At 36.6% G+C, this 12,951-nt stretch overlaps 2 protein-coding genes across 3 annotated transcripts; both read left to right on the top strand.

Moving 5' to 3' along the window:
• The first annotated feature begins 350 nt into the window (after positions 1 to 350).
• LOC100247224 (putative disease resistance protein RGA4) lies at positions 351 to 5,876 on the top strand. 2 transcript variants are annotated; one of them, XM_059742150.1, is made up of 2 exons: positions 351 to 441; positions 571 to 4,556. In XM_059742150.1, exon 2 carries the CDS (start codon positions 825 to 827, stop codon positions 4,173 to 4,175), a length of 3,351 nt encoding a protein of 1,116 aa, XP_059598133.1. In that variant the 5' UTR covers positions 351 to 441; positions 571 to 824; the 3' UTR covers positions 4,176 to 4,556. The 2 variants fall into 2 exon arrangements, with proteins under 2 accessions (XP_059598133.1, XP_002265970.1); XM_002265934.4 differs by lacking the exon at positions 351 to 441 and adding an exon at positions 5,439 to 5,876 and having other exon boundaries at positions 455 to 4,175.
• A 520-nt stretch (positions 5,877 to 6,396) lies between these two features.
• LOC100260839 (cysteine proteinase inhibitor 12) lies at positions 6,397 to 11,989 on the top strand. The gene is made up of 4 exons (XM_002267805.4): positions 6,397 to 6,882; positions 8,555 to 8,774; positions 9,214 to 9,359; positions 11,750 to 11,989. Exons 1-4 carry the CDS (start codon positions 6,781 to 6,783, stop codon positions 11,885 to 11,887), a joined length of 606 nt encoding a protein of 201 aa, XP_002267841.1. The 5' UTR covers positions 6,397 to 6,780; the 3' UTR covers positions 11,888 to 11,989.
• Positions 11,990 to 12,951: the final 962 nt, after the last annotated feature.

Here is a 12,951-nt window from a genome sequence, read left to right as displayed (position 1 = left end):
ACATCATGAATGAAGCCATAACTATGGGGACCATTCAAAATTTTCAACCTTATCCTTTCTAAAAGAAAACCTTTGGGAGAAAACTTTATTTAAAATAAAAAATAAGAATGAAAGAAAACGGTCTTTCTCCCTAAACAACAAATAGAAAGAAAACGACCCATCATAAAAAATAAAAAGAAAGAAAACGATTTTTCTCCCCAACGACCCATCTTAAAAAATTTTTAAAAAAAAAAGAAAAGAAAAAGAAAATGATTTTTCTCCCATCTCCCCACTTTTAAAATATTATTAAAAGACCCTTCTTAAAATATGGGTTGAGTCAGGTCCATGCACTTGGGCACCCACACCCATTTTCAACGAATGTAAAACTAAGAATTTCTCTAGAATTTTCGTATATTGAATAAGTTAGCCAGCTAACCCCACCCCAAAGCAGATAGCTGTCAGGTATCCATTGATTTCATTGCCTTCTCTTTTACTCCTCTTAACACTATAAGTCGTTTTTGTTCTTGTATTCTCCATCATTTTTCTTGATTGTTCCAAAGATGGCTGAGCAAATTCCATTTAGTATTGCAGAAAGCCTTTTAACAAAGCTGGGTTCCATTGCTCTTCAAGAAATCGGATTGGTGCATGGGGTCCATAAGGAGCTGAGGAAGCTTGAGAATACACTTTACACCATCAAAGCTGTACTCGTCGATGCTGAGAAGCAGCAGCAGGAGGAGAAGAGCCGAGCAGTAGAAAGTTGGGTGAGGAGGCTCAAAGATGTCGTCTATGATGCCGATGACTTGCTGGATGATTTTGCAGTCCAACACCTGCGACCAAAGAATGATATGCAAAGAGGAATTGCCAGACAAGTAAGCCGTCTCTTCACCTCTAAAAGTCAACTTGCGTTTCGCCTTAAGATGGGTCATAGAATTAAGGATATTAGACTACGGTTTGATGAAATTGCTAATGATATTTCCAAGTTTAATTTCCTTCCCAGACCCATAATAGATGTGGGTGTGGAGAATAGGGGGAGAGAGACTCATTCTTTTGTGTTGACGTCTGAAATTATTGGAAGAGATGAAAACAAAGAAGATCTTGTGGAGTTGTTGATGCCATCTGGTAATGAAGAAAATCTTTCCATTGTCGCCATTGTTGGCATGGGGGGTTTAGGCAAGACTACCCTGGCCCAATTGGTATACAATGATGAGAGGGTGCTGAAATATTTCGAGATTAGGATATGGGTTTGTGTTTCTGATGATTTTGATACAAAAACGCTGGTTAAAAAAATTTTGAAGTCTACAACCAATGAAGTTGTGGGAGATTTGGAGTTGGATATTCTGAAAAATCAGCTTCATGAAAAATTAAATCAGAAGAGGTACTTATTGGTACTGGATGACGTTTGGAATGACAACTTTGAAAGCTGGGATCAATTGAGAATTCTGCTGACTGTTGGTGCTAAAGGAAGTAAAATTCTGGTGACTACTCGAAGCGCAAAAGTTGCGTCGGCTATGAAAATCGATTCTCCGTATGTTTTAGAAGGTTTGAGAGAAGATCAATCTTGGGATTTGTTTGAAAAACTGACTTTTAGGGGGCAGGAAAAAGTGTGTCAAAGCCTAGTAACAATAGGAAAAGAAATTATAAAGATGTGTAAGGGAGTGCCACTGGTGATAAGAAGTTTAGGAAGCACACTGCAATTCAAGGCCGAAAAAAGCCATTGGTTGTCCATTAGGAATAATGAAAATTTGATGTCGCTTGATGTTGGAGATAACATCTTACGGGTTTTGAAGCTGAGCTATGATAATTTGCCGGTTCATCTGAGACAATGCTTTGCATATTGTGGGCTGTTTCCTAAAGATCATAAAATTGAGAGAAGAGTATTGGTCCAGATATGGATAGCACAGGGTTATATTCATACCTCGGATGAAAGACATCATTTGGAAGATATCGGTGATCAATACTTTGAGGAACTGTTGTCGAAGTCCTTCTTTCAAGAGGTAGAAAAAGACAGTTATGGCAATATATTAAGCTGCAAAATGCATGATCTTATCCATGATCTCGCACAATCGGTGGCAGGATCTGAGTGCTCCTTTTTAAAAAATGATATGGGAAATGCAATAGGGAGGGTTTTGGAAAGAGCCCGTCATGTGTCGCTGGTGGAAGCTTTGAATTCATTACAGGAGGTTCTAAAGACAAAGCACTTAAGAACCATTTTTGTGTTCTCTCATCAAGAGTTTCCATGTGATTTAGCATGTAGGTCGTTACGTGTGTTGGATCTAAGTCGACTGGGGATTGAGAAGGTGCCGATATCTGTTGGCAAATTGAATCATCTGAGGTATCTTGACCTTTCCTATAATGAGTTTGATGTGCTCCCCAATTCTGTTACAAGTTTCCACCATTTGCAGACACTGAAACTTTTTAAGTGTGAAGAACTTAAAGCATTGCCAAGAGACATGAGGAAATTGATCAATCTAAGACATCTTGAGATAGATGGATGCAGTAGTTTGACTCATATGCCTTCTGGCTTGGGAGAATTGAGTATGCTTCAACATCTACCATTATTTGTTCTTGGGAATGACAAAGTAGACTCCAGATATGATGAAACTGCTGGGCTAACTGAATTGAAATCCCTTGACCATCTGCGAGGAGAGCTTTGTATCCAATCTCTTGAGAATGTGAGGGCGGTTGCATTAGAATCCACTGAAGCAATTTTGAAGGGAAAGCAGTACCTTCAGTCCTTGAGATTAAATTGGTGGGATCTAGAAGCTAACAGGAGTCAGGATGCTGAGTTGGTGATGGAAGGCCTCCAACCGCACCCAAATCTCAAGGAGCTCTACATATATGGTTATGGAGGTGTGAGGTTCCCTAGTTGGATGATGAACAATGATCTGGGTTTGTCGCTTCAAAACCTAGCTCGTATTGAGATACGAAGATGTGACAGATGCCAAGATTTGCCACCTTTTGGTCAACTCCCTTCTCTTGAGCTTCTGAAGCTTCAGGATTTAACTGCGGTAGTGTACATAAATGAGTCTTCATCAGCAACTGATCCATTTTTCCCATCTCTCAAAAGACTCGAACTCTATGAGTTGCCTAATTTGAAGGGATGGTGGAGGAGGGATGGAACAGAAGAGCAAGTTCTGTCAGTACCTTCATTTCCTTGTCTCTCTGAATTTCTTATTATGGGTTGCCATAACTTAACATCCTTGCAACTGCCTCCATCTCCTTGTTTTTCTCAGTTAGAGCTCGAGCATTGCATGAACCTGAAAACCTTGATACTTCCCCCATTTCCTTGCCTTTCTAAGTTAGATATCAGTGACTGCCCTGAGTTGAGATCCTTTCTATTGCCTTCATCTCCATGCCTTTCTAAATTAGATATCAGTGAATGCCTTAACTTGACATCACTTGAGCTGCATTCGTGTCCTCGTCTTTCTGAATTACATATCTGTGGTTGTCCTAATTTGACATCCTTGCAACTACCGTCATTTCCTAGTCTTGAGGAACTAAACCTGGATAATGTTAGTCAGGAGCTACTGCTGCAGTTAATGTTTGTCTCTTCTTCATTGAAATCTGTGTCTATTTCAAGAATAGATGATCTTATATCTCTATCATCAGAAGGGCTGCGATGCCTCACTTCTCTCAGCAATTTGTTAATTAATGACTGTCATAGTCTGATGCATCTGTCTCAAGGGATTCAACATCTCACTACTCTTAAGGGGCTACGGATTCTGCAATGCAGAGAGCTTGATTTGTCAGATAAAGAGGATGATGACGATACGCCATTCCAAGGACTTAGAAGCTTGCATCACCTGCATATCCAATATATTCCAAAGTTGGTCTCTCTTCCAAAAGGGCTTCTACAAGTCACCTCGCTCCAAAGCCTAACAATTGGCGACTGTTCTGGTTTGGCAACTTTACCAGACTGGATTGGTAGCCTTACGTCACTTAAAGAGCTTCAAATTTCCGATTGCCCCAAGCTGAAATCACTGCCAGAAGAGATCCGCTGCCTTAGCACTCTACAGACACTCAGAATCTCCTTGTGCAGACACTTGTTGGAAAGATGCCAAATGGAAATAGGAGAAGACTGGCCCAAGATTTCTCATGTCCCAGAAATTTACATCAATGGTCAGCGACAGATTGCTGGTTATATGGACTCCTGCTCTTCTCTCTCATTCAAGTCCACCATCCGCCATACATTTTAGGTCTGCAATGCCCATCCTTTATATGTGTTAATAATTTAGGCTTAAGATTCATAGTCTTTTCTGTTTTGACAACTGTGCTATTCATGTTTGTACTTTGTGTTAGATAAAATGCTCATAGAAGTAGATGAAAATTATAAGGCATAAGGTGGGAATTTTTCCTGTTGTCCTGAGATAACTGACAGATGCATGGGGGAATAGTCAGCTTACTTGCTTCACACACCTGTCCTTTGCTCTCTTCAATATTTGTGCACCATCCTCACGTTTTTATGGTTCAGGTTTATCATTTTAACTTCTATTCTACTTCTATGCTTTTTGTAATTTATTTGACAAAAGCAATATATGCCCAGTTATAATTTTTGTATTTTGATTCTTCTAGGCAATCATTGTCTAGAAGGTCAAGAATCATTGTCTTCAAGTTTTTCTATCACTGCCCCACTCCACCCAATATTTTCGGGTTCAAAGGTTGCAATGGCACACACATAATCCACCAGCAGGGTGAAATGCTAAAAAAAAGATTACTTGGTTTTCTTTTATATATGCCCATACTGTTTTTCCTTCATTGATTTGATTCTTTCGATGGATACCAGGATTCATATTTGAAATAATAAGAAATCTAGGAATTAGACCCATAAGAGTAAGAGTTTTCACTTTCGATTATTTCAAATTAATTGTAATCAATACAAATCAAAGCAAAGAAATAGAATTGGGTTGCTATGTACACATATGTAATTGATATCTATATATAAGAAAATACATATAGTGGATTGATCTATATTAAGATGTTATACAGTATAACTTTAAATAACATTAGATAGATTGGTAGAAAAATTCTTTATTAGGTCTACACCTTCAAGAAAACGACTCTATAGTGTTGTGAAATCCCTCCATATATGACTTTTCACCTCTTACTCCCCTTGTTGGCAAGCTTTTTGTCGGAGATCAGACTCCAATACCCTTCGGTCGCAACCTCACTCCGGATAAAGGTTGCAGTGGTACACACATGACCCACTAGCCAACCTCAATTTTACTTTTTTATTGGGCTTACGCCTTCAAGAAAAAGCTTCGATACTATGTCGTGAAAGCCCTCTATATATGGCTTTTCAAGATGCTACAGTAAATATTATCATAGATCATGACTTTTAGATATATTGCTCTACATTATTGTGTTCTTTTACGAACACAAGATGATAATAATTACTGTTTTTTTTTTTTTTATCTTTTTATTTTTCTTGTATTTTTTTTTTTGGGGGTTCTTTTTGCCAGGAGGAAATACACACTACTGCTAGAGGTTGCTAGAATACAATACTACTGAAGTTGGTTTGGCTTCTCTTTGGGATCATTTCAAGCATTTTATGTGGATAGCCTAGAATTCAACATGCTCAAGGTGATTGTTGAAGATGAGTTGTTTGAGCGCATCAGAGATGGAAAAACACCCAAGAGAGCAAGGGACACATTCACATCGATCTGTTGATAAGAATAAATGATGTTCAGTAGCTAGGTGATGATCAGCTTTCAAAATGTATCATGTCTTGGAAAGGATTTTTATGCTCTTTTGCTTTGTAATTAGTTTGACTCCTGATGTTGATTGAGTTTACTTGGAAGTAGGAATGAACCTTCAATGAATGACCAACATAAACCAATAAGTGAATGTCTTAAGTTCAGATTCCTACACTTTTTCAATTGGAAAAGTAATGTGATTACCTTTCTAGTACATTAATCCTTCAAATTAGAGATTTTTAAGGTAAATTCTAATTTTACGAGGTTAATCTACTACATATTTCATATGAATATGAGTTCATAGGTGTATGTCGAACTTCGTATTTTAGGACAATATTTCTAAAAAAAACCCATCTTCGAAGAAATATTTGTCTTTAATACAACTTTTTAGTAACATGTTTAGCACATTAGGATTTGATTATTAACTATTTTTAAAAATAGTTTTTAAGAACAGTTTTAAAAACCGTTTTTTAAATTTTTGTAGAATAAATCTCTATTTAAAAATATAAAATATTTTTAACTTATTTTTAATATTAAAATAAATAAAAATAATAAAAAATAACTAAAAAAAATGTTATTTAAAAATATCTTCTTTTTTTTTTCATCAAATATGTTTTTTTGTATTTTTTTCTTCGAAGAACAAAAAAGTGTTCTAAAAAATACATTCAAACAGCCCTTATTCTTCAATTTCTTTGTAATCTTGGGAAAACGGTGGGTTTGGCTTACAAACGATTCCCATCGTTTCTCTTACCCCAAACAACTTACCTATCAAGAAGGCTGACTTTGGGAATTGGAAAACGGTGGATTTGGTTTACATACAATTCCTATTGTTTTTCCCACGGAAACAAACTTAGCCAGGAAGAAAGCCGTCGGTTAAAGGGCGGCCCCACCAGAGTCAGTTGGGGGACACGAGGCGGATCCCACGTTCGACAAGTGTTCAACACGTATCCAATTCCCAAGCATTCCGCCATTTCAAGATTGCTAAAGCGCAAATGCAAAAGCAAAAGCAAAAGCAGAAGAAATTAAATTGGAAATAGCTTCGGTTATACGCACATCGATTAAGTAGAAACCGCAAAGGAGAGATTTTGGAGAGAAGATTTGGTGAAGAATGGCAACCCTAGGGGGAGTGCAGGAGTCCCAAGGTACTCAGAACAGTGCCGAGATCGATAGCCTTGCTCGATTTGCTGTTGAAGAACACAACAAGAAGGAGGTGTTTTAATTTTCTTGTTTTGTTGTTCTTGATCTCTTTGTTTTCCTTTCACTGCTTGGTTTTTTCGTTTTAATGAAGTGCTGCACTATGTTACGTTGGGGAGAAGGAAAGGGTTTTAATTTGGTTGTTTGGAGCCAAAATGATTTTTGATGGAAAGAGATTGGGAGGATTCCATTTGAGAAAATTGTGGAATTTGAATGGAATTTATTATCGTGCTTAAAATCTTTCTCTCTGTTCCTATTGCAGATGTAAGAACAAATATCAAACAAATCTGGGAAAAATAACTCTATATGGAATATACTTTAATAAATAAATAAAGGTCTTGATCTCTCTCTATATATTGTGAATACTATGATTGAGAGAATAGAAAAAAAGAGGGTTTATGGGCACGTAGGAATATAAGGGAATGCTTTCATGTGATCACCTTTGGGGGAGGTTGAAAATGCGCTATAAGTATCATTGGAATCATGGTGACATGGAGAGATACTTCATGTAGATGCTGCAAATTGTTTATTTTGTGAATCTATAAAGTTGGACAAAAGTGGGGGTTTTTCTTGCTTGGGAAGCTTAGGAGAAAATTTTGACTTTGGAGAATTAACAAGAGAGAGAGAGATTGAAATTTGGAGAATCGCTTCTATCTTTGCAAGAATAAAGAAGAATAAGCTGATCATTCTCTTCTTTATTGCATAAAAACAATGATATTGTGGCAGTTGTATTCTCTCTTTCCAGAGTTGAGTGGATGTTGCCTTGTTCAGTGTAAGTGGTTTTTAATCTGACACAGGAGTTTTGTGAGAAGATAGCTTAGGAAGGTGTGGGGTAGGTTTTTGGTCCTATTCTCAACACTTGAAAGGAAAGAAATCGTAGTGTGTTTGCTAACCTGGATCCATCAAACCAGGTCTTAGAGATATGTTCCTGAGTACTCTTTGTTTTTTTTTTTTTTTTTGATGAAAAAATAGTAATATATTAAAAAAGAAAAAGGCACATAAGGAAGCGCCTCAAAGTATACAGGTGGTATACAAAAGAGATTAAAGAACCCCTTAATCAGAGCCTACCAATCTACAAAATCCACAAAGGAAGGGGGCAGAATCAAAAAACCTCTTAGCCCACGCCCAAAGATTACAAAGGAAAAAAGATTTACACCCTTGAATCGAATGTCCCTCATTTTCAAAAGCCCTACTGTTTCTTTCCTTCCTGAGTACTCTTTGTTTGTGGGTTAGAAAATGTCTTTACAAGGATTCCATGTCTCTGCTTGATTGATTGGTTGGGTACTAGGTAAAGGCAGAGAAGTTTTTTGTTTCCTTCTCTTTTTTCTTAGTGCCCTTTGTTCGATGTGCCCCTTTTTATCAGATATTGATAATAATATTTTGTTTTTGCCTAGTAAAAAATGTAAAGTTGAAGATATGAGAAGAATTATGATTCTTCAAAACCAAATAGCATTTGTGGAGGGTTGGACCTATTGGGAGGTGAGGTATGCTTTAATAAGTACATTCATGGTTACATAGTATGCTATGCTACTTCCGTTAATCTAATACTCTAATTTCTTTCCCCTTGGTGCACCTCCTTAGCAACAAACCTTATATTTTGATCGGTTCATCATTTCATTTCTATATCCTATCTCTCAATCAAATGTTTTTTTGAGGTATCCACTCATGTTGACCATTTTTGTTTGAAGAATGCACTCCTTGAGTTTGCAAGGGTGGTGAAGGCAGAAGAGCAGGTGGTTGCTGGTACTCTACATCATCTTACCCTTGAGGTTATTGATGCTGGTAGGAAGAAGCTGTATGAGGCAAAGGTTTGGGTTAAGCCATGGATGAACTTCAAGGAATTGCAGGAATTCAAGCATGCTGGTGATGTCCCAACATTGACCCCTTCAGATCTGGGTGTCAAGAAAGGTGGCTAATATTCTTGGATTCAAGTTCTTGATGTTTGATTTATAATTCCATTTGATTGATGTTAATTAGTAAGATGTGGTTAGTTTGAATAATAATTTTAAATACAATTCCTCCCATGTAAAGCATTCTACATTCTCAGAAAAAATGATTCAAGATCATACTTTAGACTGAACATTGTCCCAAAAACTGCAACTTCTTTTCCCAAGAAACTGCACCTTGCTTTCTGTTTACATTCCCCAAACACTTGAATTTGTGGGACCTAATAAGAATTATCATTTTGCATCAAGAGGGAAGTAAATCTGTATTTCTGGGCTTGGTCTTAAGACCCCTTCTGTCTCTCCCAAGAAGCTCCATGTTGCTTTCAATTATAAACTCCATGTTAGTGATATTGACCTGGGTTTTATTTATCAAAGAATACTGATCTGGGTTCTGAAATCAGATGGTCATGGGCCAGGATGGCAAGAAGTGCCAGCGCATGATCCTGAAGTCCAGAATGCAGCAAATCATGCTATCAAGACCCTCCAGCAGAGGTCTAACTCGATCTTCCCCCATGAACTTCAAGAGATCCTTCTTGCAAAGGCTGAGGTCAGCTCTATATAATCTTTCGTTTTTTATTATTTTTTTTATCACCTTGGTTTAATTTTTTCTATTAGTGGGGATATGGCTTACTTGTCTTCAATTGATTAGGGATAGACTTAATTGAGGAATACAATGTAAGAAAAAGTGGAAGAACCATGGTATAGAAATCCTTCTTCAACTGAAGCTAAAGGCTAAAGAAAAAAGAAAGAAAGAAAGAAAGAAAGAAAAGAGGGGGCAAAGGAGCAGACTACACAAACAGAACCCTAGTAAAAGCTCCCAACTTGCAAAAGAATGGAATAGGAGGATGATAACTCTGAAACAACTTTAACACTCTGTAGTCTTTGTCCCTCTCTTCATTTGACCTAGTCTCCTGATTATTCCCTTGGTATGATCCTCTTCATATGCCCTTTCTTCCTTAGTGGTTCCTTAATCATCCTCCCAAGCCTCCTGATTAAATTTGTCTCAAAATGTAGGCAGTCTCAAGCACAACCTATCCTGACTTGGCCAAATGACAGAGGCTCTCCTAAAGTGCATTAGGCTCTGTCTCATTGCAAAATTGTTTCCAAGAGGTTTAGGGGAAGTACAGATGATGAAGCCCATTTCTCTCCGAAGTGCTTCCTAACACTTTACCTATCTTGCATTATGGAAAGAGGAGCATTTGTCATAATTTGTCTTGCCTTACCAAGTTAGTCTATCTGGTTGAGCACAGACAATTAAGTGTTTCTTTATCTTTTCAGCAGCCTTAAGAGAAGTGGGAATAAGGATCTTGCCCCACACATGTACAATAGATACAATCCACCCTTAAAGAATCCAGCAATTTTTCCTAGCCAGACGATCACCTTACAAGCAAAAAACCATTTTTCTTTATAGTTGCATAGAAATACACTTGCATCTCTCCTAAGGATCCTACAATTTCTCTCTAGATGGATATTTCAAAAGATTGCCTAGCAAGCAGAAAATTGTGACACCTTGCCTTTATCTCGTCAAACACCTAAAAAAGACTCCAATGATGAAATTTCTTGGGTGGCCAGTCACCTCCATCTCAACAACAGAGAATAACTAATACTGAATATGGAAAATAAAAGACCAATGATGGAATGTAGAAGGATAATGAAGAAACAAAAGGTTCATCTTTTCCCACTTTTCTTGCATGATGCGCACCAATCCAGGCATGGCATTCTATTTTGCCTTTTGAACTTGAGGTTCTCTGGATGTTCTTTTTATCAGCCACTGATGAAGCAAAAGCTTTCACTTTATAATGAACTTTAGCCCTCAGAAACTACTCGGCTCAACATAAGGTAGATGACTATGTTCAGATGTTGTAATAAATGGATAAATAAATAATTAAAAAAAAATTGTAAATGGGAATTAGATGAACTGTTTTGAGTATTTTTAAGACATCTCTCATTTGGGCAAGACTTGGAAGGAAATCTCATTCTGGAGAAATAGGAGTGAGCAAGACTATTGGATCTAAAATCAATTTTTGAAAGAAGTCTCATTTTGATCTCTGGATTAGAGAGAAGTTAATTAACGTTGATTAAGAAAATTGTATATGACATGTCATAATTAGTAAATTATACTCATGTAGCACATTGGGTCATCAGAGAGAAAAGTCTTATCATACATGACAGCACCAAGCCACTGTGCTTAGGGATACATAGGAGCCTATGCATCATGGTCATTCTGCTTTCTTCCAAGAATAGCTGAGTGTGGAGGGGGATTTGTTGTTTGGTTTGGATATGCCCCTATTTGAACGTTTAAGATTCTTTAGAATTATTCAAGATCTGAAGTGAATCCCTAATTAATCAAATCCTATTGGTGCAAAATCCCAATATCCAACAATAATTAAATAGAGAGAAAGTGGAAAGACTAAATAACAAATTATTCTATTTTATATTCTGATCACAGTCTTAGGAGATACTCCCACACAATGGCACGAGATTGATTCTTGGATCAGCTAATTTCTATTTAACTTTTGTATGCATACACTCATAATCAAGACACCCCAAAAGAATAGAAACTAGAGAGAGAGAAATTAAAGGAAAGACGAGCTGCAGCCCACAGGTTTTTCAATTTAGGAATTAGGTTTGGTGTTGGCGTTGATTTCTGTCTTCACCTTGAATAACTGGCCTCCTGTTTTTGCTACATTTTTCCACTGAAAAAATTCTCAGTACTTCAGTTGTATCAAGAGAAGTGGTGCTATAGTTTGCATGCATTGCATGAAATTCTATAGGTGGATCATATCCACACAACAAAATCCTAGAAAGAAAACAATATACTTGTAATAAAATAGAAGTATGAAAAACAAAATTGATTGATTTCCATTATGTTACTTTTAAACATGCTCTTTAAGTGCAAATTGTAATTACTAATGAATTTCCCCACTGTTATGACAGGTGTCACAGAATCTGGTGAAATTTGATATGCTTCTGAAAGTCAAAAGGGGAGACAAAGAAGAGAAGTATAAGGTTGAGGTGCACAAGAACAATGAAGGTGCTTACCAGCTGAATCAGATGGCACCAGACCATTCTTGATTTTGGAACTTTTCTGTCTTATCGAAACATCCAAATGATAATAATCCGTGGAAACAGAATACATATGAAATTATGAAATGAAACTATAGTATTTACTCTGCATATTTTTAGCATTTGTTTTAATGGGGGTGCTTTTGGTTTACAATCTTTACCTTTTGGAGTAAATAAATATGGTATGCCTGTCCTTTGGTTTATAATCTTTACTTTAGCAGGAGATAAAGACTCTTGGTTTACATTGTGACAAATCTGAAGGTTTTACAGCATTAGCCATATGGTGGTTATAGCAATATTTTTTGTTCTAGTCCTTTCAACCTTCCACAGGGTATGCTCTATCTAGTGAACTACTATATTTCTTTCATTATTCACAATTATTGAAATCTTGGAATATAGGACATGAATGAGCATAGATTTCTTGGAATATAGGAAACTTCAGGTTATGATAGCCCTCATGATTCCCCTAGAATGGACCATCTATAGAAGATTTTATTCTATGATGATACTACGCAATCAAGATATTTGTTTATTTAATGCCACAGAAAATTAACTTGGAATTTTTTTGAGGTGGACGCTCTAGAACTCTATTATCATCCACTAAATACTCTTCTTTTAAGTTGTTGGGACTGGGAAATTGAATATGGGTAGACAAAAGAAATTAAATTTGAGTCTGAATAAGAATTGGGTTTATTTTAATTTTGGAAATCCAAAAGAAAAGCTTTTTAATGTTTACAACATGAAGTCAGCTTGCGCATTGTCAGAGAAGGAAAATTCTTAAAATTGGATTTCATCCTTTTGCCCTTTTTTTTCTTATGCATTTTTCTTTACCATGTGTTGTCCAAATAGATCCTTGATCTTTATTAAGGGTTCACTACAAATCTTTGTTCTTATTTTGGAGGACATTTTCTTTGCCTAACGATTTATTATGTATAAGTTTCTTGTAGTTCCATTTAGTAAACTGAAGAAAGACTACAAGGTAAAATGGCAATAATGTGTTTAGGTGCTTCTTTATTCAAAGTAGAATCCAAAAGAAAAGAAAAATCTAAATTTGAATAATATACTGCCTCATT

Source organism: Vitis vinifera, chromosome 13 (assembly GCF_030704535.1).
Source record: "Vitis vinifera cultivar Pinot Noir 40024 chromosome 13, ASM3070453v1".
In the NCBI taxonomy this organism is placed as follows: domain Eukaryota; kingdom Viridiplantae; phylum Streptophyta; class Magnoliopsida; order Vitales; family Vitaceae; genus Vitis; species Vitis vinifera.
This window is presented reverse-complemented; position numbering and strand designations above follow the sequence as displayed.

Coding starts and splice junctions, on each gene's coding strand:
- LOC100247224 (XM_002265934.4), top strand. CDS start 540: ATGGCTGAGCAAATTCCATTTAGTATTGCAGAAAGCCTTTTAACAAAG.
- LOC100260839 (XM_002267805.4), top strand. CDS start 6,781: ATGGCAACCCTAGGGGGAGTGCAGGAGTCCCAAGGTACTCAGAACAGT. Junction 8,775..9,213: donor AGATCTGGGTGTCAAGAAAG/GTGGCTAATATT, acceptor TTCTGAAATCAG/ATGGTCATGGGCCAGGATGG. Junction 9,360..11,749: donor TCCTTCTTGCAAAGGCTGAG/GTCAGCTCTATA, acceptor CTGTTATGACAG/GTGTCACAGAATCTGGTGAA.